Genomic DNA, 26725 nt, shown 5'->3' with positions numbered 1-26725 from the left:
AAACTGACAGAAGACCCCGAGGAGATTTGGCTGCTTCCTAGATCACCTATGCCCCTGAAGTACCATGAAGGGACTTGAGCACAGCTCAGAAGCAGAGCTCTGTCTGTCAGTTCACCTGTCAGCCAGTTCATCTCTCTGTGCAGGTATCCATCCATCTGTGCACAAATCTGGCACCATATGCAGCTTCAGTGGCTTGTGTGACTTACAGGTTGTCTTGTGGTAACACAGAAAGTGCACCTGCCACCTGAGTACAACAAAAGTATTCGCACCCACCACCTCCTGACAACCTTCCTGGGTGACCAAAGAGAAGAGTATTCAGCTGATTAGAAATGCTGTTGCAAGGAACAGTATGGCTGAAGGTTTCTCAAAAGCCATGTGACATGCAGCTCCTAATATTTTAGCATGCCAGTGCAAGTGTCAGCCCATGGTTTCAAGTGTATATACCTGTAAAGCATAAATGAATAAAGCAATGCTCCCAGATAGGCATAGTTCATGTCTGTACGTACTACGTACTACTGCTGGATGTCTGCTGCATCCAGCTTTCATGAAGTTGTAATGCAGCCTGCATGATCCTGACCTGATGTTTTCACTGTGACCTCCAAGCTCTGGACAAGTTTCGTTGCTCATGGGTTTGTAAGTATTATGCTTAGGAGCTTAGGAACTTTGAGCTGCATTTAATTAGAGAGACACTACCCCATGGCCTCTAGAGCCAGTAGTGCACAGGGCTGGACTATGAGAAGCCCTTGTTTGACTGCATGATCAGGTAGTATTATTCTTACTAAGTGTCCATCAGCAGGCTTCAGACCAATATGACCAGTTGGTGTCTTCTGTAGGCTGTCAGAAGTTTTGCATCAGAAATAGCGTGGCCAGCAGGGACAGGGAAGTGATCCTACCCCTGTACGCGGCACTGGTGAGGCCGCACCTCGATGACTGGGTTCAGTTTTGGGCCCCTCACCACAAAAAGGACATTGAATGACTCGAGCGTGTCCAGAGAAGGGCAACGAAGCTGGTGCAGGGTCTGGAGCACAGGTCTGATGGGGAGCGGCTGAGGGAATTGGGGGGGTTTGGTCTGGAGAAGAGGAGGCTGAGGGGAGACCTCATCGCCCTCTACAACTACCTGAAAGGAGGGTGCAGAGAGCTGGGGATGAGTCTCTTGAACCAAGTCACAAACGATAGGACAAGAGGGAATGGCCTCAAGTTGCTCCAGAGAAGGTTTAGACTGGATATTAGGAAGTATTTCTTTACAGAAGGGGTTGTTAGGCGTTGGAATGGGCTGCCCAGGGAGGTGGTGGAGTCCCCATCCCTGGAGGTGTTTAAGAGTAGGGTTGACTAAGCACTGAGGGATCTGGTGTAGTTGGGAACTGTTAATGTTAGGTTGATGGTTGGACTGGATGATCTTCAAGGTCTTTTCCAGCCTAGACAATTCTGTGGTTCTGTGATTCTGTGATTCTGTCTGGAGTGTGGATCTACAGCATTGCCTACAAGCTTCTAGTTATCCATCAATCTTTATTATTCTCTACTTGTTATATGTATACTATAATAGTTTGGGGTGAGGGCTAGGGTTTGTCCCTTGCCAGACAACACCAAGGAAAATGAAGATCTTCGTGATGTTAAGGTACATCATGTTACCTTTGATCTGGCCAAGATTATTTCCTTGCGGATATTGCAGATAATGCATAACTCCAAAAGGACCATTCCCCCCCCACGGTGGTACACCTGCCACCGGTGACAGCGTGCTCAGCAAGGCTCTGGCCTTGGGCCTGCCTCGTGTGTCGGTCTGATTTCCTTCAATGTGCGTCTGTTGTACTTGATGTGCTGTTTTTCACTGTCTTATGGTTTAGACATTATTTTCACAAAGCTATGATCATGTTCTTGAAACAGCTACAGCATCCTTGGGAAACTTTACCCAGTGGAAGGAATTATATAGTGATGTTCACAGTGAGAGGTGCTGTGTGTGTACCTGTGGTCTGGCTATAGGTTTTGCGTCTATAAGGACTGAGGTATTTACAGTCAGCTTTGAAAGAAATAATGTGTGTGCATATGGCTTTCCTTGTTTTGGAGTCTTACAGAAAATGCCTCCAAGGACTCCCAGTGCCCATCTTCTAAGGTTTGTGGGATTAACATGTCAGGGACAGCCTACGCTTGACTGGGACTAACCCAGGTATGGGAACCAAGTTTATCCAGGGCCAGAATTCAGGGGATGGGAACTGGTCATGAAGGACAGGTTTCCAGGTGCAACAGGAAGAGGTACAACTTTAGTCCTACTCTTAGAGAGCAGAAAATAAAATACATAAAGTATGAAATCCAGCTGATCCTGAATTTGATCACAGAAAACCATAGAAGAAGGAGTGGACTCATCAGGGAGGAGGGTATCATAGTAAGAATATGGGAATAAGAGGAAGTGTTTGCCACCAAAGGTAATCACCATTTGTGCATTTGTGTGTGAATGTGAGTGAGGTTTGTATATAAACACATGTAGAAGGTATGTGCATATATTTACATAGATATGTCATCAGCTGATGGTTCATGTAGAAAGATGAAGATAGCAAGTCTAATTTATATCACTACTTCATACATTCCAACCAATTTGATATGTGGCTTTGCTAGCTAACTCACTTTTAATTTCTCCTGTTCCAAACACTTTTTTTTATCAGCATTACCATTTTCCACAAGCCATCATATACCAAATAACTTCCAGTTTTCAATCATGGGACAACATAAACATTAGCAGGAAACAGTAGTGATGGAAGGCTCAATATTATGCTGCAAACTTTCAATCTAGTTGGCATTCATCAGAGCAGTAGATTTATGGTACTCATCTGTTTAGAGAGATTTCTAAGGATGTATCCAACCAGACTGTGAGCAGGTTTCAGGCGAGCCTGTAATTGCTGTATGGTATCCTTTGAAGCCACTTTATAAAAAAGAGAGAAATGAAACATGTTTCTTCTGAAACATAACAAAAAAGAAAACATGGGAGTTGCTGTATTAGTTCAGATGTAATCCTCTTCTACTCAGGGTCGGTTCTATGTGGTTACCCCGACCTGCAATGAATCCAGCCAACTAGTATTACTAACTGTAAAATTATCCAGCCCTTTAAAAAATGTAGCCACTATGTCACTTGTTTTTCATAGTCTGTGGTAGTGAATTCCATAGGCTACCTATGTGCTGTGTGTGAAATGTTTATGTATACGCATATACTGCATATACATAGAGACAAGTACATAGTATATATACACATTGAAGTGTATGCTTTGAATATATACACATAATATATATTGCACGCATGTAGACTATGTATAGTATCTCTCGTGTGTGTATACCCTGTCTGTGTATACGTATGTGTGTTTATATGTATCTCCCACGTTTCAGTTTTCTGGGAGGCATCACACTGACAGCATCACCCCTTCCTTTTTTTCCAACCCTAGATTGGGAAGCCCGGATAGACAGCCACGGGAGGGTATTCTACGTTGATCACGTCAACCGAACCACCACGTGGCAGCGCCCCACAGCCGCAGCGACGCCAGATGGGATCCACAGGTCTGGCTCCATCCAGCAAATGGAGCAGCTGAACCGGCGGTGAGCATTTGCACCTATATTCCCTTGAGATCTGTGCTCCCCTTTTTCCAACACTGCCCCAGTAGCTTCCTTCCTTCCCCAGTGCATCGCATTGGCTCCCTAAGGATTTATCTTTCCTCCTTGTCCAAGTCCAACGTCCACGTTCCTGTCCCCACTGCTGATCTCCTTCAGCCTGCTGGTGTGCCAGCTGTTGGTGTCCAGTACCCAATCTTGCCCATGGAAGAAGTGCTGTTGAGTGAAAGATATTGCAAAACATTTCAAAAAGCAAGAAGAGGCTTTTGGAAAACTGTTTTGAAATGACTCCTGGAAGAGATAGAAGTGTTCTTCCAAAAGATGGAGTTGCTTTTGCTATTTAACTGTAAGAGTGGTTGGCATCTAGTGCTACGCTGCAGAGGTTTCTGAGCTGACTGTTACTGAAATAGTGTTGCCATATCAGTGTGGTGTTTCTACTCAAGCTAGTTAGGCCTGTTGAAAGGTCTGTCTCCTTTTCCAGGGCAGAGCACTACTCTAATCAAACTGTACACATTTCTAGACATAGACGGATCTGCTTAGTGTTGCATTGGGCCCTGTAAATCTGTCAGTTCGTTCAGAACTGGCTGAGATATCTCTTAACATGGCACGCATTTTCCCTTTGTTTGACTAGTCCACACATAGATTTGTTTAGTTTCCTTCTCATGCTTGCTTTTCAGACTAAATTTAAAAGGAAAAAGAAAAAATAAACAATTGGTCAAAAACCTTCCTTTTTTACTTCAGAAAAGGTTGTTTTTTTTTTTAATTCCCTGCTTACTGTAATGATATGGTTTCTAGAAAAAGACAAGCAAAACTGAAATTATATTCTAACTATAGCACGTAAAACGCCACGAAAGCTTTTTGGTCTTTTTTTTCTGGGCTAAGAGGAATATCTGCAGCTGAGAGAAGGATGCAAAGTTTCAATGCAAGTCTTTCATACTGCAGAATAGTTTGGGAGTTACTATGTGTAAGGAGAACTGGGCCCTGAATGACAACAACTAGAAATGTATGTAACTTGTAGAGAGCAAGCCAGCCTTCTTAAAGTGGTTGTTTTGCAACTTAAGTTGACACCATCAACATACTCTTGAACAATGTTTTCCACCAAAATTCAGTATTTTGGATAGCATTTCATAACGTGTGTTATGTCTTGCAGAACCTGCTCAGTATTTGTTTTCATTATAGCTTCCTAAGAATGTGTCAATCTACCATGTTAATACAAAAAACCCCCACAAACCTAAAGGAAGTGAATGTCTAATGTAATTCTTTCAATGGATTTACATGACTTTGCCATTTAGCGTTTGTCTTTAAGAGGGATTTGGGCCATGTCAAAGCTCAAACTATTTGTCTGCCACAGAAAGCAGAAAGCTCTGTTGTGGACATATATCAGTTGGGGTTTTTTTGAGGTTGTATTGGACTCATGTAAGTGCAGCATAACCAAGAAAGGAGTAACTGCTTGTAAGAGTCTGTGTAAGAATTTACCATTCTGTTAGTTAACCTCAGGTTAATCATTAAACCAGCTATCTCAGCAGAAACTGAAGGGTGGGCATTGTCTTTGTGACTTCCTTGCTTCAAGATTTATTATTCCATGTTTTCATGTAGGCTGCCTAGCTTTCTTGGTTATGACTTGATTATCACTGGTTTGGGTTGGGAATTGACAGTTAATAGGACTGACATTCTTTGAATCTCTCTATTTTTAGTATTCACATATCCAGTTACAAAGTGAGAAGTATAGAGGGTTTTCAGCAGTGGCGTGTCTCTCCTTACCCGAGTCCCATTGGAGACTAAGTGCTCCGCAGCTTATTAAGCATGAACTGTCATGGCTTCTTGGGACAAAGGCAAAAAGCTGATGATTCTCTACTCTCTGCCAAAGAGCTCTATTGATTTGAGAAGTTGAATGCAGAGGTCTCCTATTGTTCCCAAGTTTGGGAACATTTCCTAAGATTCTAGTAAAAGAGATTCATGCTGAATCTCTGAGCGTTTGTCCAGTGACAAATAATTTCTGTATTTTCAACCTGGATGTTACAATTTTTAAAATTATTGTTGTCCTACAGCTAATTTCAAATATTTCACATGTCCAGATTTCAGGATTGTGAGGAAAACCACTTTTCATAAATGGTTATTATCAGCACTGTGGATGATCAGGCTTTGTTTTAAGCACTCATTTCAGAAATACTGTTTTGTTGTATTTCAAACTTCATTATTTGAAATGTTTTTCAGCAAACACACCCGAGAATCATTTTAGGTGAGGCAACTGCAAACATAGACCTTGCTGATAGAATTAGCAGCAGCCTGAACTTTTGCTCTAGCCTCAAACAAAATTTGGACTCAAAAATCACTTAGCAGTTTGAAAAAACTTGGCGACTTTTCTTTTTAAACCAATCTACTCGCTTTTCAGCTTCCTGGTTTCATTTGTGGAAGGGAATGGAAAGATCAAAATATTACAAGGAAGCTTGGTATTTCCAGCCCTGCCAAAACCACAAAACGTTGGAAATTCAGCTTGAAAAAAAACCCCATAGCTGTGATTGAGCCTAGTCCTGCTTTCCTTCTGTGCTTCAAGATTCCCATTAGCTGTACTAGGCACTTGAGGATACAGGGAACGCAAAACTGGAATCCAGGTGTTGGGCAAACTCCAGAGACATCTGTACCTCTTATTTTAAAGACTCTTGCTCATTTTCTATAGCACTACCTGACTTGCTTACTTGTTAGCAAAGCAGATAAGAGCCCCTGTTGTTCAAGCTCTGTTGGAAAGATGCTTTGCAGCATATGTATATCTGGACTTGTCTTTGCACTAATTTAAAAAGTAAGAAGTAACATGAGAAATTATAACTGTAATAGGTAAGACAGCCACAGTGTGGTATTTCTAAACATCCATTTCTTTGACAAATCACTTTGGAAGGAGACTGACATTTCCAGAGGCATTCCCATAACTTTTGCACTTTCAGTGTTTTCTCCAATTACTTTGGCATTTTCTGGTATTTATATAAGATGATTTTATAGTATTGAGACCCAAAAGAAAAACATAGCCTTTTGTTGGCATACAGTTAGTGTTATTCTTTAAGGTTTGCCAACAGGGATTTTCTACCATCTAATTAAATTGAAGCTACAAGGTTTTTTTATAAGTGTGTTTATATCCCTTGATTATATGAACTTTTTTTTTTTTTTTCCCCTACCTTTTCTGTTGCATGTGGGTGTTGTAAAACTCCTCCAGTACTGGAATGGAAAGTTCATTCAATTGCCTGCAGTCAAGTGAATAAATGTGAAATGTACTTCTAAAACAGAGGGTTTAAAACTGCAGTAAATTCATGCCGTTGAAAAACCTACTATCAGATTTTCCTTGAAAAGATGTATGTTTACTTAAACTGTCAAAATACACACTAAATGTAGTTTCAAATGACTTTGAGTACTGGGGGACACACATAGTACTGTGAAAGCATAAATCTATTAAAACTTTAATTATTTTTCATAATTATCTCCAGCCCTTCTGCCCAAGATTGTGTTAGAGTGAGCTACTGGAGATGTTTGTTGAGAGATGTAAAAGCCAAATCCTACCTGCTTATCTTTAATGATCCCGTGTCACTTTGAGGAACTAACTCCTGACTAACTTCAAATTTGGAATAAAGTGTGCCTTAACAAATAAAGGGAGAGAAAGTAAGTAAAATTTGGAAGTCAGAACTTGAGATGAGGAAAGAAAAAAGAGGAAAATGGAGATGAACAATGCTGAATCAGGTTAAATGCAGGCAGTAAGGCCATCCTGGTTTATATACATATGGAAAAGCAATGCAGAAATTAAAAAAATTGGGGTGGAGTAAAAGCTAATTTAAATATTATAATAATTAATTGAGAGAACCTATTTTCTTTCCTTCCTTCTCTTTCTCTTTCTGCTTCTTTCTTTCTCTTTCTCCTTATGCTTTCTTTTTCTTTTCTTTCTCTCTCTGTATATAAAATACATTTTTTTATTCAGTACATAAGGCATATTCATAGCTTGACAGTAGAACCAAAGAAATCTTGAACTGTCATCTTACTCATCTGTCTATATGAGTGAACAAGTTAACTAGAATTTGTTTTGTGTAGTGCAAATTCAAAACACAGTAGGCTACTTCCAAAACCAGGTATATACTTTATTCCTGATCTGGTAAAGTATTCAGGATTGGGCTCATCCCCTGACCATTATCAGTCCCATTGACATCAATTTATGTGGCAATTAGTTCCATGATTAGTATGGAAATGACACAGGGTTTTTTTTAAGGCATTTGCAGGTTTTTATTCAGGATTTTCTTCTGTTGTCCTCCTCACTGTTGTTTGCTTATCTCTATATTCTTTCCTCTTCCTTGCTCTGCAATTAGTCACCACCCAAGCTAAATGCCCAATCCCACTGATTTCCAAAAATGGACACAACACTTGCATCCTCATACTGTTCATTCAGCCGATGTGTTACATCCTATTGTACTCTTCTGTGGCTGTCATATCGATTAGATTGTAGCTCCTTGAGGTCACACCACCTACTAGTTTACATTCCATATTGCCTACTAAAATGGAAGTGTTCCCAACTGTTGGCAGTGCAGTATTGTAATAAATATTTTGTGAACACTCTTAATAGCCTTTACCTTTTTAGGGTTGAGCATGTGCATCCAATAAGGTAATAAGAAAGACCGAAGGGTACTCAGTGCATCACAGGATTGATCCTTACTTCATTGCTTATGCTGCCATAAGACTAAATGACAGGGGGAACCATGATCCACCAGTAGTTTTAGTTTCCAGGTGTCCAGATGTTGTAAAGGAAAGCCTAGTAGCAACGTGTAGCCTAAATACCTGTGTAAATTTGACCTTTGAGCATTCCTTGCTTTGCACCCTTCGTAGCTATTTGTTAGTCAGTGCAAAATGCCATATTTGAAAGAGTAATGGTTGGCCCAAGTGTGAGGAGCTCCATCAGTTGAAGGAGAAGAGTTGGGTGTGCTCTTACACTGTCATGTGCTGAAGATAGAAGTATGGGAATAATTCAAAACCAGTGCTGATTGTTAAGGTAGAAAGCACCAGAAAGCTCTTCTATAAACTAAAGCATGTTGTTCCTTTTTCTGAATATATGTAGATACCAAAATATCCAGCGAACTATTGCAACAGAGCGGACTGAAGATGATGCTGTAGTAAACAGGGTGGAGAGAGTTCCCACTGGAGGAGGAAGCGACTCTGAGGCAGAGCCTTCCCAGCCAAGCTCAGGTATGGGGAAAGCTATTGAGTGGCATGTTCAGTGCCATTCAGTTCTGGGGAAATCTGCGTGTCCACGGGAGACTGGAACTTTATTATACTGGGTTGCAAAAATTAGTTAAAGAAAAGAGGTTTAGACTTGAAGCTACAGGTTTTAGACCTGAAGCTACAGGTACAAAGGTAGATACAAAGGGCCTCAGTTCTTTTTTAACAACTACTAAGACAGACAAAGCATTTTTACTTTAGTAAAGGGCTATTTGAAATTAAGAAGGAAAAGGCATCTGTTTTTTATTCACCTTAGTAGTTGAAGAACAGTGCTGTCTTATTTTTGCTGCAGTGTGATTTTTATCTTGGGGCATTGCAGTTTTTTCTCTCAGGGCATGGCTTCTGTGCTGCCACATCACCCGTGTGGTCACACCTGCAGTGGCCCTGGCATCGAGTATGAAATACTTGTGTTTTTAAAGCTGCAATTTTGTGATAGCTATGAGCTGATCTAAGTGTGGGCTGCCTCTGGAGGAGGCACAGCTGTCTTTTTGCTCATCACTAACTCATGTGACAGGACCCCATACCAGAGCAGAGAACTGATCTGCCTGAAAAATAACCTTGTTGTTGTACTTATTGTTGTTTACAGCCAGGTTGATTCTTTCATCTGGCTCTTTAGATGACCAGACAAGAATGAGTGTCACTACAAAGGAGGAGAGGAGAATGTGTACCCAGGACAGGATGGGATGGCAGGGAACTCTTCTATTCTTTTTGGTGGTGGTCATACTCTGTTTACTTAAAACATTTGAGAAACTACAGCCTAAGTGTTCGTTTCAGCTAAGAAACACCAGCAATCAGACTAGTGCCCACTATGCAACTTCTGGACATGCAAAAATAACTGTCTGCTTTGTTTGAGAACTTGCACCACCAAAATGAACGGCCAGTTCTCTTCCTCTCAATCATTCTTACCTCCACCTAAGTTTGTGTTCTGTGTTGTCTGCTGGAAGTAAATCTGAATTCTTGCCATCCTTTTGCTGTCCCTCTGTAAACAGCATTGGCAAAAGGAAAGAAGCAACACAATGTCTGCTTGAATTTTCTTAATGTTGCATTTTGAATGGGAAGAATTGCACAGCGAAAGAGTGAACTTAGGTTTTTTATTACAAGTTAAGAAAAATACTCAGTTTTGCCTGTTTGTTTTCCTGATCCATTAGGTGTTTTTAGCTTGAAAATCAATTTTGGCCAAGAGTGTTTAATGTTTGATATTCAAAGCTTCCTTGCAATCCTTTATATTGTAATTTATAGGAGCCTTTTACCTACACTGGATCTTATAGCTAGAACCCAGTCCTCTCAATTAGCAGCTGAAATGGAAATGAGTTACACGTTGTATTACTAGTATTTAAATTAGAGCTAATGTAGTCATTACTTGTAATATGTATCATCATTTACTGTCATAGCCTACATAATAAAATAGTAATTTAATAGGAATTGCTACCAGTAAGTATTTAGGTCAGTTATGTAACATTCACTTTTTTGTTTTAACCCCAAAGAGGTAATGAGTATGATATATGTCATCTTACGTGATTAGGAAATGGTTTCTGCTATAGATAATTGCTTTGCTTTTAGGATAAAAAGTCAATATTGTGTAAAATGCCAAGAAGTAAAAGGTCAAGGTTGATGTAAACCACACTAGAATAAGAAGAAGCTGCAGTATGATATATTTGCTATTTGTCTTTTAATTTAAATGAAAAATGTCAGAAGGAATACAATTTAGGCACATTAATCCAGATTCTAAGCCAATGTAAATCAATTTAACTCCAGTGATGGATCCAGTCTGGAGTTTTAAGTGGATGAAATAATATGATGTGTCTAGCAGGAAGGAAAAAAAAAAGTTATAATCAATAAGAAAAAAATGGACATCTATATTTATTCTGTTGATGACATCCAGTTTCTTTGGACTGCAAATAAAAGTTGGCTTGTATTTGAAAATGCCAGAACTTCACACTCAAGCCATAATTCCATGGTAGGAAGCATTTTTCTGGTGGCTGTAAAAGGTCAAGGAGTTCCCATCTCTGCAGCGTTTTCTGTACCATACAAGTCCCCAGAACCATGGACTTGCCAAAAATAATGCAATTACAAGTAAAGGACAACGCTTTGCAGCACCAACATGGATGTGAGTGTGAGGGGGCTTCCTTAACCCCGTCCTGCTACCAAATGCTTTCTGCTGGTGAACCCCTCAAGCTGGATGGGGAAATCAGATCTCTCTAAAATCAGCAGTGGGGGGAGCTAGTCAGGACCTGGGTGACAGTGTTGAACCAAATCCTCAGCTGGTAAGAACTGTTGCAGTCACATTAATATTTAGACACAGCAGTAGATATGACACAGAGTTTTATAACATACAGTACAGAAAAGCGTCCAGCTCCTGCCCTGCTGCTGTAAGCACTGCACCACTAATCATAAGGAGAACATCTACCAGTTTGCCAGCAGGCTTGTCTTGGAAACACAAAGAAGGTAGGTGCATTGGGCAGGATGGTGACTTTTTTATACCGTCACTTTTGCAGACGTTCATTAAAGGTTAAATAATAAGACTGTGCTTGCCACTACGTTAATAAGATTTTGCTGCTTTTCTTTTTCTGTCCAGAGATTAGGAGAGAAGGTTCTCTTTCTCCTGTGAATTCTCAAAAAATCACCTTGTTGCTGCAGTCTCCAGCTGTGAAGTTCATCACCAATCCGGAGTTCTTCACTGTGCTGCATGCAAATTATGTGAGTAATTATGATTTGGTCTCTCACACTACTGATTTCTGAATCCAAATGCTGTGCCCCAGGCCTCTGGGAGGAATGCACAGTGAATTTGAATTGCGTGACTCGGGGCTCAGTTGTCCTTTCTGAGCACTAGACCAGGTTGGGGATAGTACAGGCAAGCTGTTCTAAGGAGACTCTTGCTGGGATTCTGCCTCACACAAGGAATTCCCTGATACAGAGAAGTTCATTAATGTCATCCTTCCAGAATAAGCAGCAACTCTTGGTTTTGGTTTGGTTGATTCTGTTCTCTGTGGCTGCAGGCAGTGAGGTTGTTGCCTTTTGAGCCATGTTCCCAAGAAATCTTACTGAGATGCCATCAAGTCTCAGGGAAATAGAGGGAAAAAATTATTAACTCTTGCAGTTTGCACTCCCAAGAACCAGGTGGGTATAATGCAGTGGAAGAAATACGGATTTGAGTCAGTGTAGCTATTTTGGAAAAAACAAGAATGAAAATGAATGGTTTTTTTTTCCATTAATGCAATAAATCTGCATGTTTCCTTGCAAACCTGGTGTGGAGTGGAAAAAAATGTAATGATAGGTCAACCAGGAGGAAGGAGATAGGAGATGCAGGAGATGCAGTCTCCATTTCCCATATCTTGAATGTAGTTCAGCTAGACATCTGCACATGACTTCTGAATATTTGGAAAGTAATCCATTTCTGGGTAGAGATGACCTTTCTTTGTGAAAGGAAAAGAAAACACTTCAGGAGTTGCCTCAGCACAGGTCTTTAGCTAACCACAAACATCAAGTTTTGGCTGTGGTGCTTTGTGGGTTGAAGCCAGCTGTCCACCTCCAAGCATCTGCCAGAGATTACTGCCCATGAAACCCTGCAGAGGAAGGGATATGTTAACTCATCTGACATTACCTGAGCTAGGTTATGGAGTGCCCATAATTTCTTCCATTGACAGGGTGATATATGATGATTTATACCTGAGAGCAATATCATTTTCATTCGGCATAGTTGTTTGCAAAATGAGCAACTGCTTCCGTGGTGGTGTACGGAACAGCTCACAAGAGACTGAATCCCAATTTTATTCCTCTCTGAAATAAAAAAAGCCAAGAGAGGCCTTCAGTTTGAGCTTATAAAGTTGTCTCTAATATGAGAGCCAGAATAATCTATTGAAATGTCTGTCAAATGGTCATACAGATTCCACTTGTACAGAAATAATGGCCCACATAACTTCTGGCTTAACATGGTTGTAATATTTTAACCACAAGCCCCTATTAAAGTTTCAAGCTATTAATTATGCCAGTGAAGTTGGGATTGGAAAATCCGGCAGTTGGAATTAAAAGAGAAAGGCTCACATTTTTCATATACTTTATTTCCATTGAGGGATAAAACTACATTTTTTGTTTCCCTAGTACAACTAAGAGATACTCAGACAATCACTGATCACACTTCAGATCAAAATACAACTTCTACCATGGAGTAGGCTGGGATCTTAGCAATTTGTGACCATGAAGCTTTCCTGGGTTATAACCAGGTCATATCTTCAGGGCAGAGATCATATCTCTGTGATTTCATAACATTTACCAACCCTTGCCATAATTAGGGACCCTGTGCTGCAGGGAGTATTCTCTTCTCAGCACTGCCACCACAATAAATCCTTACATAATAAAGATAATACTTGTAAATGTTTTATTGTATTATAGTGGATAAAATGCATTAAAAGAACACAGAAATTGACAATTCAAAGCTGTTGGGTCAGATTCTCTGGACAGATTACAGGTGCTCACACTGGGACTCACTTCACTGGAGACGCGAGTCCTCCAGTGATCCTTTATTACTCTAGTGAGTGATTAAATCATTTGGGCTGACCAGCAGAACCACTGCACTCATTTTCTCTCTAGTGAAATGCTCAGAAGGGTTGCAGATTTTTCTAAAGTTTCCTACCCTGTCTTCAGGAGCTTTTTCCCTGAAGTAAAAGATCCCAAGAGTAGCCTGTGGATGAGAAAAAGTGTTGTCACCACAACTGTGTTTTGCAGTGCTCTGTCATTAAATACAGTGGCAACAAATATAGTTCACTTTGGCCCCTATTCTGCAACCAGATCAGCACTATCTCACTCAGAACTGCAAGAGGGCAACTACACCTCAGAGGGCAAGTTCCTCTAAGAGGTGTATTTAATGCCCACTGAGATACAACGAGCTGCCTGAGGGGTGGTGTTCATCTGACTCATGAAAGCGTCTCCATCTGACACGCTTTGCAGTCATTGCAGAAACAAATATTTAGTTCCAGGAAATGGTCCATATCTTCCAAAAATAGACAATTGAAAGTGTCTGTTTCTGTCCTGTGGCTATAAAGTGACCATAAATAAGGTAGCAAGCTTAGATGTAGACATCCGCACTGCAGTCCTCTTAAGTTCATGAATCCTACCACATGCATCTTAATTTGAATTATAGCATAAATACTTGTTCACAGCTGTCCTTGCACCTCACTGGCATCATCCAGTCACACAAGCAGTGTTCCTGTTGACCAGTGAAAGCAATGAAATAGGCACAGCTACATCCATCTTGAGTGTGTGGTGTTTTAGCTGACCATCTTTTTGGAGTGTGTTACAAAGGCAGTTTATGCACAAACTAACTGTGCGTAATGTGTGGGATGTTTCCCTTTCCAGATTGTATTTCTTAATTCTAGGTGTTCATGTAAAGTACTCATTAAAATCAAAACATTGAGATGGAAATTATTCTTGACTCTAACAGGATTTGCTTCAGTTCTTTGGGCATACGTCCCATGAAATAACCAAATACATTTTTTTGACATCAGAACTGGTTTTCTCACTTTTGTTTTCCATCTCATAGAGTGCCTATCGAGTCTTCACTAACAGTACCTGCTTGAAGCACATGATTCTGAAGATCCGTAGAGATGCTCGTAATTTTGAGCGCTATCAGCACAACAGAGACCTGGTAAATTTTATCAATATGTTTGCTGATACCCGACTGGAGCTTCCTCGTGGCTGGGAGATAAAAACTGACCAGCAAGGCAAGGTAAGGGCGCCAACAAAACTAATCACTTGTTGAACATAGCACATCAGGCTACATGATCACTAAAGGTTTCTTCCTTCTTATTCAAAATTGGTGAAAGTTTGGTTTAAACAACACAAGTAGCAAGCCGAGTTATTTTAGAAGCAGAAAAAAGCTTCAGGAACAAATGTTTTGAAGCATAGTGGTAACCCTCTAGCTTTCACACCATATCACGCCATACCCAAGGCAGCATTGGACTAGCAAAAAAGTTTAAGTCAGAATTTAGATCTGTCATGACTGCAAAATCTGGCCTAGTGTCTCTGCCTCCAGTGAAGCTTTGCTGAGTGACTTGTGGTACCACCACAAGTGGCTAAAGTGGTGTTCCCCAGTAATTCTGTTCTGTTCTGTCTTGCTTACTTCATGGCCTTTACACATGATTTTGACCTACAAAGCTTTGGGTATTTTCCAAGAGCTATTCTAGCTTCAGCTAAGAAAGTCTTGTTGTTTGCCTAATCTTCCATGGACGGTACCTATCAGGGTATTTCTGACACACAATTGCTAGTGATTTTCACCTAACAATCCCACAATAACAGAAACACAGAATCATCTAGGTTGGAAAAGACCTTGAAGATCATCCAGTCCAACCATTAACCTCACACTGACCATTTTCAACTCCACCAGATCCCTCAGCGCTGGGTCAACCCGACTCTTAAACCCCTCCAGGGATGGGGACTCCACCACCGCCCTGGGAAACATCACAGTGTTGGCAGTCTTCTTACAAACGTTGTTCTTGTGTGTTTCAGTCTTTCTTCGTTGACCACAATAGCCGTGCTACCACTTTCATAGATCCCAGGATCCCGCTGCAGAATGGTCGTCTCCCCAATCACCTGACTCACAGGCAACATCTTCAGCGACTTCGTAGCTACAGCGCTGGAGAGGTAACTGGGCTAGTATCAATACAGTTACTTTTGACAGCAATCTTCTGTAGAATTAAAAGCGTTTCTTATCTTTAAAATGCATTTAAACAGACTGTCTTGTGGATTTTTATCTTCCAAAGGAAATAAAGGATTTTTTTCTTTTTGAAGGGTTTACCTCAGAGCTTGCTGGTAATAAAAGGTTGATATTTTCAGAATAAAATAATAAACAAGTAAAACTAAATAACCAAAGTGAAATGATGACAAAATACATCTTAAAAGAAGAATCCATATTTGACATCCTAGTCTTGCTTTAGTAAAGTCAAGTCCTACATTATTTTTATAGCCTGATACTTCAGCGGCCTCATATGTTTCTTTACTCCCCACTGTGACACTGTGCTCTGAAAAGATATACTCTCTAGCAGTAGTGTGATAATGTATGTTGAGGTTTGCTTCCGTAGCTTTCAATCACATTAAACATCTTTCCTGTGTTTCTTGAGGATGATTTTTATCACTGAGGGCCATGGGCAGGATCGATAGAAGCATAAATCCTGGGTTTGTATTGTCGATTTAAGGAGGAAAATGTACCAGCAATCAGATTCGTCATATGGCAAATCCATACAGTTGAAGATTTGTAAAGACTGAAGCTGAATAGGAGCAGAGATGAATTATGGCCAAAGGATCTTCCTCTTCCAGAAAAACGCTTTTGAAATTAACAAAATTTATTGCAGCAGGACCAGTCTGAACGCCCCTCACTGCCAAATGGGGTTGGGTTCAGGAGCTGACTTGGTGAGGACTGACTAATGAGGTCAGTAATTCAGGACCAAAGGAAGACCAGGCATATGAGTAGCTTGGGTAGTTTTTCCCCATCTTGGGTGAATATGGCAACATACTTTCTGAAGACAGAAGCGTATCAATGGATTTGTTTCAATCATATCTTCCCACCAACTTAGCAACTTCCCTCTGCCAACAGCCTGCAGTTTAGTGTTGCTGTTGTGACTGAATTATTGATTTGAATGTGAAAGTCACCTGAATGATGATTTGTATTTGAGCCCATGCTTGCCTTGGGGCTTGCTTACAAATTCACCTTGTCAGGGACAGAAACACCACTGAGCAACTCAGATGACCTAGCCCAAAAAATAGACTTGGTCCTGCAAGTGTTGGGCAAGGCTGGCAAAGAACAATTTGCAATAAACCCAAAATATCAAGTACAGGAAAGAGAGTGAAAAGCATTGAATACTTCTGAGTACTGATTCTCTGGGGAAACTGTTCATTGAAGCCACTGATCTGGCATGATCAGCCAATGAAACGGGGCCTTCTGTCTTGGGAGCCATCAGTCTGGCACCTTCATCTCACAGTCTCTGTGGCCCGGGTCCCACAGTGCTTCTGCACCCTTGTCGTAGTCAGTAGCTCCCCCTCTGGAAGTATCTGCTGCTCCACTGGAAGGACTCCCATTGATTTCCAAGGACTTTGGATTGGTGCCTAAAAGCCCACCATTTACAAGGAAAAGATTCAACCCTTTGCAACTCAGCCCATTTATTAAGAGCTGCACATTCCATGCCACTTCTTCCAAGTATGTTTGGATGTGCTTTTGTCCTATAAATCATGTCTGTAGGGACACACTTGGGGCTTTGTCCTGGCCATGTGTCAGCTGTCTGCAGTCCAGCTGGTTTCTTTGCTGAGCAGGTGGTGTGGGCTCTGGAATCTGTCACCAGGACAGTATGAAGGACCAAGAAAGACAACCACCAGTTTTGAACAGTATGTACAGATGTCAGACGAGCCTGGAGGAGAGCAGAACAGCGCAGCTTCAGTCATGATTGTTAGTGGGTGCCAGAGCAGGTATAGGAAAGAGCTGGGGTAATGAGAGGAAAAGCTCTACCCCCTGCCTTGGTGCACACACCTGACGTCCTGCCCAAGTGCCAAAACGAGTTGCCAGAGTGTAGACTTCCCAGGGACTTCATGACAATGAGTGATCAATGGAAGAAGGAGCAGACAAAAGCCATAGGCAGATGAGCCCAAAGTGGGGAAAAAAGAAATACCCCAGCTTCACACACTCAGTGATGGCTCTTATCCGAGTCACCATAAAGAAATGACTATGGTTCTAAGAAACTGTGATCTCAACAGCGGACAAAAAAGCCAATGTAATGTCTGGAATTCTTAGAAAATTAATAGAAAGTTGTGTTCAATCTAGGAGAGGACAGGCATTACAAGAACTAAGTTTTGGTAGTAAAAGCCAAGCCAATTCAATCAAAATAATGCAAGGGTAAAATTCAGTGAGAATAGGAACTAATAGGAACCACAGGAGCTAAAGATTATGTGGGCATTGGGTCTCCATTTCTTCATACTTTCAGGCCAAAACATAGGGCAAAAGCCAGTTTTGTCTTAGTCACCAAGTTTCCAAGCTCTCTGCCTGGGGCAGTGCAGTGAATAGGCTGTGGTGTTGACATAAAAACAGTGATCTGCTGCCCTCCCTTCCATGACATCCATGAATCTTCTAAATCCTTTTGGCTTATCAAAATGTGGCCTTGATTCCTGCCTAATAATCGGTGGCATTGAACAGAATACCTTGCAATGCTAATAAAGAATTGATTTTTAGTATTTCAAATGTACTTTTAAAACTCCCTCATGAAATTGGAACATAAAAATACGCTTTCTCAAATATGGCAGTTTTCTTTGTTTTATGACATTTAAAATTCATTCTCGGTAGAGAACAGAAATAGCAATTACACAGCTTCTATAGAAGGCTGGCTGTTGCTTCCAACAACTTTTTACTTTTTCCAACTTTTATTCAAGGCTTACCCCAACCATTAACAAGCCAAGTGGAGATTAAAACTGCCCTTTTTCCCTTAATCTCTATATGGTGGGCTGTGGTTTTTAAAAAAATTATTTGTGCATATAATAGTACTCTATTTCCATCTTCCAAGAAAGAAAGCATCCATTAATCTGTAATATTTATGCTTTTCTTCATGTCGATGTATTCTCCTAAATGAAGGACCTCTGTAAAAGTTTTTGATGTCCACCTGAGTAGATTCTTGATATTAAATGCTATTCTATATAAATTTGACAAAAATGCTACAGATTCTTTACTAAGCACTTCTTGAAGGGTATCAGTCTTTTACAGGGAAAAAAACGCTGCCTGATGCTACTCTCGGTTACCTGATTTTTGAAAGAAAAGTCCAGGTAGCTGTACTGGCCATCAGTAACTAAAAGAACATAGGTCACCAAGTGCTTCATTTCCTTCTGCCACTGCTATAAACAGAACAGGTCAGAAGCACTTTCCATGCGCTCTAAGGGACTTTCCATCTGCAGTGGAAAGCAACATATATGATTACAGGGTAGAGATTTTAAAGACCAAGAGACGAAAGAAGCAGGCATCCATAATGGAGAGGCAAGAGTTTCTGGTTAGCAAGAAAAGCAGAGGAGGTACTGGAATATAGCAGTATATAAATCTTACTGATCCAAACCGCAGCAAGCAAGTGGCAGGATTCAAACAGGCAGGAGCCTCTCAAATCCAGCAGTGATATAAAACCCAGGAAAGAGTATTAGATCATTGAAAGGCTCCTGTGATAGTTTGGACTTTCCACTCTGGTTGCAGCGTCCCAGTATCAATTGCAAAGCTGTTAAACCCTGCCATAAATCTGTCAGATTACCCTGCACTAGGTGAACCAGGTCACTAAATCATTAGAGGGGTCACTTTTTTTTTTTTTGTAATTAGAGAATAGTGTGCTAATCTAAATTAAATGATTAAATTAGAAAGTCAAACCAGACAAGGCGATTGTGATTAAACACTGAATTGGAGCAATCAATTGTACTATATTAGCTAAAAGATTGGAAAGAGGAGTGTTAGCAAAATGGAAGTTAATTAGACAGCTGGGAATTTTCCTGTTGTGTTGCCAGAGAAAAACTGTTTAGAGGTACAAATATGTAAAGATCATGATCCAAGCACAGCATTAGCAGTGCAATTTATTATGTTAAGGTGCATGCAGGACCTAAGCTTCCTCCTTCTTCCATAGCATAGAGCAAATGCCATAAAGGCCGCATGGTGCCTGTGTCACAGGGCAAAAGCTGCCTAAGCCTGAGCTAAACTTGCAGTGTCAGTTGGCCCATGGGGGCTTGAGAGGGAGACAAAGGCAGAAGGTTTAGCACAGCACAGAGGGACTTAGTGAATTGTGTATGACCTGCTTGAAAGGTCTTCCTGTTTTTAAAGGTGAGAAGAGTTGGACCAAGGTTAGCACATCAGTCCAGTACTGCGGGCTTGCCTGTTGTCCTGACACTGGGATTACTCTCTCGTAGTCAGCAGATGCATACCAATATAAAATGGGTGCAAGTGAAATCATAATTGAATGATGGAGCAAAACATTCATGATGCACTTTCACAGCAGTTTTGGGTTTTCAATTACAGTATGTTTAATTAGAGTCGTTAAGATTTTTCATTAACCTGTGTATTGACACGTATCAAATGCATTGACTGGTATCTTGTTACATATAAACATTTTATGCTTTATGTGCTCCAAAGGCGACTTGCCAGTCACATTTAGCTTCTCAGTTTTCATTTATATCCAGTTGGAAGACCTGGCGTTTGGCTGTACCACTGCAAATGGGTTGGCACCATTTGCTTGGACGCAGAGCTAAGCATTTAAAATATTGGAGTAGGGGCAATTTCTTCCTGAAGTGGTTGCCAAGTACTACAATTTGTGCAGTGAGAGAGGAACAGCTATTAGCCCGGTGGAATGGCAGTTGGAATTCCTAACACACCTTGTGCTGATACAGGGTGTCCTCACACTGATTTTGTAGCAGTGCTCCTCCGTTGGCTTCACTGCAGCCATATTCTGGAGGAACACATACTGAGAGAGAGGTGGGTTCCCCTCAGCTTGCACAAGTCCCCAAAGAGTTACCCAGCAAGTAATGACCTACTGAAGACAGATTGCCAGACCTCACTGTATGGTTTTTAATATCCTCATACCTAAGTGTTTTCCCACCTTTTAATGTATCTGCCCCCCTGACATTATTCCCTTCACTAGATACTGTGTCTAGGACAGTGGCATTCTTTAAGTGCCTCAGTTTAGTAGTGATAAATTGCCTTCTTACTACTCTTTTTATCAGATCTTGAGATTATGTTCTTTTTTCAGTGTATACAATTCAACTTCTATTTCTGCTTATGCAAGTTAGGCAACCCACTTTTGCGATGATACAGCCTTTTTCTGTCCTGTGATCTCCATAGATATACCTTCCTCATGTTATTTCCAATATTAAATTTCCCTTCAACAGTGCTGAGTGAACATGTTGCAGTGTTCTGGGTTTTTTTCTTTTTTCAAATTAACATTGCTGTGAAAACCTTGAAGTAAATGCAGTTCTGTTAGAACAAGAGACTGTATGATACTACAGAGATTTTATTTTTATTGAACCAGAGGACTCCACTGCAATACCTTTATTAACTTGCATTTACTTCTGAATTCTGGCACCTATACTGCAGCATCAAAGAGGTTTGATAGCTGTGGATAATGGCGTCCCTCCCTTTGGAAGCACAGAATTTCCTGCCTTTTTAAAGTTGGCTGAAGTATAAAGCTATAATTTTCATGCAGGCTTTCTGCCCTTCGGTCAGTCAGCATCATGGGCCATCCTGAAGGTCACAGAAGTAAAGATGAGAAACCTTTTTGCTGACTGATGTGCTACCAATGGTCAGTTTTGATCATTCTTTCCCTTTCCTCTGATGTTGTAGGCCTCTGAAGTCTCTCGGAACAGAGGAGTTACTCTGTTGGCCAGACCAGGCAATAGTCTCGTAACAGCTATTCGAAACCAGCACCATCACGAGACATTACCTCTGGGTAAGCCAAGTTTCTCTTTTCTTTTCAAAGCAGTGCTCACAAAGATGCTTCTTAGAACTTCTCATCAACCACATGCACTGCTTCATGTTGCCCTGGGCCTCACTAGCAGTGCAGTCAGTGTGCCCCTGCACAGTCAGAGTGACGTGACCAGCCTCCCTCAATGGTAAATAAGGCTTCTGTATTATTTGTTTTTCCTCTTCCAGCTTACAATGACAAGATTGTTGCATTTCTACGCCAACCCAACATTTTTGAGATGCTGCAGGAGCGTCAGCCCAGCTTGGCCAGAAACCATGCACTCAGGTACCCCTTTTCTCCAGACTGCTGAAACCAAGTTCCGGGAAGGACTTCTTGTAGTGGGGAAAACCAAATTCTAGTAACGGTAGTAAAAGAATGAACTTGGGCCCCATATGGAACTGTCACCATTAAAGAGTAAGTGTGGACCACCAGAATCTGTGTAGTTACTATAGTTATCTTTCACAGACACCCAAGAAGTAAGAAGAACCAAAAAAACTATGGGCCAATAGTGACATATCTTATTTCCATTTTAAGTACTACTGAATAGCAGAAACTCTGTCCTTACCTACAATTATCACTTTGCTTTTCAGAAGATAGAGTTAAAATTCTGTTTGGATGGAAATCAGCAGCAAAAGCCCAGTAACTTCAGCAGAACCTGGATTTTACCTCATGGTTGGATTTACACCCATGGTACATAGTCACCCTAGATTTTATAAGAAATAGGAACATTATGGAGTAGATTGTACTCCTGTCTTTAATCTTTCTCACTTACGACTTAATGGTAGTCCTTTCCAAAGTAATTAAATCGTATCTTTCTTTTTCTTATGCCCATTCCTTTCCTATTAGGTTTAAAAAAAAAGAAAAAACAGAACCAAAAGCCAGTACAATTAAAACTCATTCTAATTCCAAACATTAAATTAATTGTTTTGGCCAAGAACCTAAGCTGGCATTTGTCAGCCTCAGCAATGCCAGTGTGCACCATCTTAGTTTGTACTGTGCAGTAAAAAGTGCAGCTTTGTGGGACTGGTGAAGGAGGAGAGGAAGAGCAAAGGAAGGACCTTCAAGCTCCTGCAGTGCAGTTTCTGCTGATAGCCTTACTGACTCATCCTTTACCTGTGAGGCCCAGGCAAAGAGTTCTTTGGGTATAAGGGTTAGACTTCCTTTCTGGAGGAATTAATACATTCAAATAAAATGAGGGAGACAGAATGAAAAATGCTCCTAGTATTCAAGATGTACATTTCTGTAACTGAGAATTTTTTGTCTTCACCATCAAATTATTCCAGACTTTTTTTTTTTTCTCAGCTGTAATTTGAATTCTCGTTTCTCAGACAACAGATGATGCTTTTATCTCCTTTTGAGCAGAGAACAAAATTGACTAGTGATAAGGACTAGACAGTTTAGCCAGTGTATAATGAGATCTGTAACAGGATATTGAGCCCTTCGCCTCCAGGTCATTGCTTTGACTATGCCTTAGGTCAGGAGTGATCCCAAGCTACCATCTAATCTCATACAGCAGGTATTAAGCAAACTCTTAGGAGGCAAATGTCCATGTCTTACAGGGCTTGATTCTGCAATACACTACAGCCCCGCCCAGCAAGCTACTAAAGCACATCCTTGACTTGCTACTAGAATAAATGTTCTTGAATCAATCTGACAGATTGGGGTGTAGATCTGTATCTTCCATCGTCCTAATCTGCTGATAGGATCCTATGTTTCCCACTCCTTATTAGCATTTATTTAAACAACAAAATGTATGATTTTCCACATGTACTGTATAACCTCTGGGTGATCAATTAATACCAAGTATATGGTAGAGTGTTATTTGCCAGATAGAACCGACAGAGGTAAAGGAAGTGGTATTATGTGAAATTCTGTTAACAAAAGGTGGTGTATTAGTTGTAGCCTTAAACAAAAAATCTGTCTGTCAGTGACCTTAGCTGTAGCGCTACACATGAGCTTCGAGGACTAAAAACCATTCTATTTTCTAAAATATAGTATAAAAATCTCTTGCTTTTGGATCAGGAAACTCGGTGATATAAATAAATTATTTTTTGCAAGTTTGTTAGTGAGATTAGAAAATGAATCAGGCAGTTAAGATGTTTACCATTTTTGTAAGGAGAGAAATAGGAACTGGCAAAATATCAAGAAATAATAACTGCATAGTTCATGCGTTGATAATGGCATGTTTTCTTCTTTTTTTTCTTTCTTCTCAATAATGTCAATTATGTTTCAGGGAGAAGATCCATTACATTCGGACAGAGGGTACACATGGGCTTGAAAAGTTGTCCTGTGATGCAGATTTAGTAATTCTGCTGAGGTAATCAATTTGATCAAAAGCATCGTTTCATTACTTATGGTACCAGAGAAGCTGGCTGGCTCTTTCTCAGCATAATTGAAAACATTGTTAAATCTTCCAGGTCATTTGTAATTAGAATAGGATTCATTGTTACTGATAGTCACCCAAAGTAATTCAGCCAGAGTATATCTGTCAACTCTTACTTCCTGGAAGGCAGCCTCCATCCGTGCAATAAACTCCATCCCCAGCCAACTCTAATCAATATAGCTGTTACCACCAAGTAGCAGATAAAAAGGAATCAGGTAAAAATGTTTCCTGCTAATGGAAAAATTCTTGTTTCCTTTTTTTTTTTAAAAAAAAAAAAAAAGGAGAAAACTTGTCTTCTTCAGTACAAGTAAATAATGTAACTGCTCATGAAATTGCTGGTTTTACCACAGCTGTGCTGCCCACACATGCAGGGCCATGTCACACTAATGAAACCTCAGTGTACAGTGCGGTGAGCATTGTTTGGGTAATATAGATAAGGCTTCAATTTTTACTTCAATTTGGTCTTTAGGTTCTAGCTACTTTTGTTCAGCAGAGATAAGGATTTACTTTATTGCCTTGGTCTTACATGGAAAATGTTGCATTACCCAGGTGGTTTTGGTGTGCAATATAGCACTGCCTAATGCAAGAAGTTTACAGCTTATTCACAGAATCACAGAATCAACTAGGTTGGAAAGGACCCTGAAGATCATCTAGTCCAACCATTAACCTAACATTGACAGTTCCCATCTACACCATATCTCTCAGCGCCATGTCGACCCTACTCTTAAACACCTCCAGGGATGGGGACTCCACCACCTCCCTGGGCAGCCCATTCCACTGCCTAATAACCCGTTCTGTAAAGAAATACTTCCTGACATCTAGTCTAAAATTCCCATCAACTTAACCCAAATGGTGGAAGAGCTGAGGTATATGAAAATGTATGACCCAAGAAAAACAACTTGGGAGACAGATGTGGCTATCTTTGCTTCTCACTGCTAATGTATTGAACTTGTCCTTGTTTACTGCATAGACTCAGATCCTTACTCTCTATCAGTAGATTGAGCCACTGTGTTAGCATGAAACATCTAATAAAATTAATTTTGGTTTTCGTTGTTACTGGTGACCATGCCTGATTTGGGAAACCTGTGGATTTGATGAATCCATGAGTTCAGAGATGTCCCCAAACTTATCACCACAGCAGACTTGCACCATACTGCATATTTACATTCCTTCATGTGATGAATGTGAACCAAATCTCTCCCTGTCACTTTTTCCATGCAGCCTTTTTGAAGAGGATATTATGTCCTACATACCACTGCAGGCTGCCTTCCATCCTGGTTACAGTTTCTCTCCTCGCTGCTCACCCTGTTCATCACCCCAAAATTCTCCAGGTAAAGGGATGGGGAAGATAATACAAAATCTTGCATTTGTGGTAATTCTCCTAATAAATACAAAGGGGCAGATTCAGAGCCAGCATCAGCTGTCAGCCTGCTAATTCCAGTGCCCACTCCAAATCTGACCCCAGCTGCTTTTTTGCTGGATCAGTTGCCATTGCTCTTATGTATCTGTTGAAATGTTAACAGTAGCTGAAACACAGAGATGAGAAATTGCCCATATGGAAGAAGGTATTTTCCTGCTTCTTATATAGTTAGAAAGGATTAGGATAAGAGAACGGTGCACTCCAAACATAACTCACTGGCATGGAAGCACATTCATGTTATGTGACAGGAGCAAAGAGCAGCTTCCAAATCAAAAGTGCATTGCACTACTTCCAGTACTCCTGTAAAGTTCAGTTTCCTCTGCTCGGTGTTCCAAAGACTTCTCTTCTTCCCAGGACTCATCTATTTTAAGACCTGAGGGGATCATCTTGATCATCTAGTCTGACCTCCCGTGTTGAGCCCATTAACTTAGGTTTGACGGGAAACATATTTTCCAGAAAGACATGCTGTCTGAGAAGGTTATTTCCAGCTGTGGCATGTCTCTGTAGTTATTGTTTATGCTATAGAAATTTGAGGAGCTAATGTCTCCCTTTTGCCAAAATACACAACCCCCACCGCAGTCTCACTGCATGGCTGTGTCCAGTGGCCATTTTGAGAGAATCAACAGAAATGTGATCTGAAGAAATCCATTTTTGGCTGAGCTTTTTAAACATTCATTCAAATTATCTGGTTTCAAACAAAATTAATGGACAAGAGGCATTCAAATTTCGGAGATGGCTGTGGAAAATTGGAAGGTTTTTTGATGTGAAGAAGTTAAATGCTGAAGCCTTGTCTATAGGAGGACAGTGATATGTCAGAATGTCCTCTTTTCATTAATAAGTTTTAACACCATTATTAATACAGTTTCCCTCCTCTACGTCAGGACAGGTCATAAGCAAGTCTCCTGCAAGGCAAAAATCTAAGTATTTGGCGAGAACATGACTTAGGAGAATGTTAAAAGGACTGCACACTGGTCTTTACCTGTTCTTGTGATTTCAGGAAACATATTGTGTGCTTGCTTATTTCTGCCACTGGTTACATAGCCCATGAGAACAGCCATTCTCGTATGTCCTGGGGGAAAAAAAGTCTAACAGAAGAAGTGTTGCAAGGGATTCTCTTTGCACTGTATGTAAATAGGCCTTTCTGTTTTACCAGCAGAGACAATTAGTAAAGTCCTTCCCTCCTGGCAGCCACAATACTTTGTGCTCCCACTAAACATAATTACCTTTTTTTTTTCCTTCCTGTGAAGGATTTTCTGCCAGATTTCTCATAGAAGGGCTTGTTTTTATTGTCTTCTGTAATGAGATAGGGAAATGGGATTTCATGGATCCATTCTTGGGCCTTTTATGATATGGCACTTGTTTTTATACAAAAGGGCTAATCAGCTACTTTGAGAATGCAGACTTCAAAACAAAGCAGGTCCCAAATTGCTAAAAATCTGCTGTATGTGTGAATCATGATAGGAAAATGTAGCATTTCTTGCTGACAGAAATCCTTGATGCCACAAAAGGGTTTTGTGTTGATAGCTGGAAGTGTTTAATATACAGTCTGATTAACACAGGGAAACCCGATTCCCAGCTTGGCTAGGGTGGTAGGCTCCAGTGAGAAGCATTGCTTTGAGCTCCAGAGGTTTAATCCTG

At 40.6% G+C, this 26725-nt stretch overlaps 1 protein-coding gene across 5 annotated transcripts in view; it reads left to right on the top strand.

The window, feature by feature from the left end:
- HECW1 (HECT, C2 and WW domain containing E3 ubiquitin protein ligase 1) overlaps positions 1 to 26725 on the top strand; it is a 270080-nt gene that overhangs the window by 198040 nt on the left and 45315 nt on the right. For all 5 annotated transcript variants that reach the window (XM_074843134.1, XM_074843125.1, XM_074843101.1 and 2 more), the window contains 9 exons: positions 3426 to 3576; positions 8672 to 8799; positions 11408 to 11529; positions 14369 to 14554; positions 15334 to 15468; positions 21164 to 21269; positions 21473 to 21569; positions 23518 to 23601; positions 24889 to 24998. In XM_074843134.1, the coding sequence (XP_074699235.1) occupies positions 3426 to 3576; positions 8672 to 8799; positions 11408 to 11529; positions 14369 to 14554; positions 15334 to 15468; positions 21164 to 21269; positions 21473 to 21569; positions 23518 to 23601; positions 24889 to 24998 (1119 nt within the window). The remainder of the gene's footprint in view (positions 1 to 3425; positions 3577 to 8671; positions 8800 to 11407; positions 11530 to 14368; positions 14555 to 15333; positions 15469 to 21163; positions 21270 to 21472; positions 21570 to 23517; positions 23602 to 24888; positions 24999 to 26725) is intronic.

Source organism: Strix aluco, chromosome 1 (assembly GCF_031877795.1).
Source record: "Strix aluco isolate bStrAlu1 chromosome 1, bStrAlu1.hap1, whole genome shotgun sequence".
Lineage (NCBI taxonomy): Eukaryota > Metazoa > Chordata > Aves > Strigiformes > Strigidae > Strix > Strix aluco.
The sequence above is the reverse complement of the archived record's forward strand: the minus strand, read 5'-3'. Positions and strand labels throughout refer to the sequence as shown.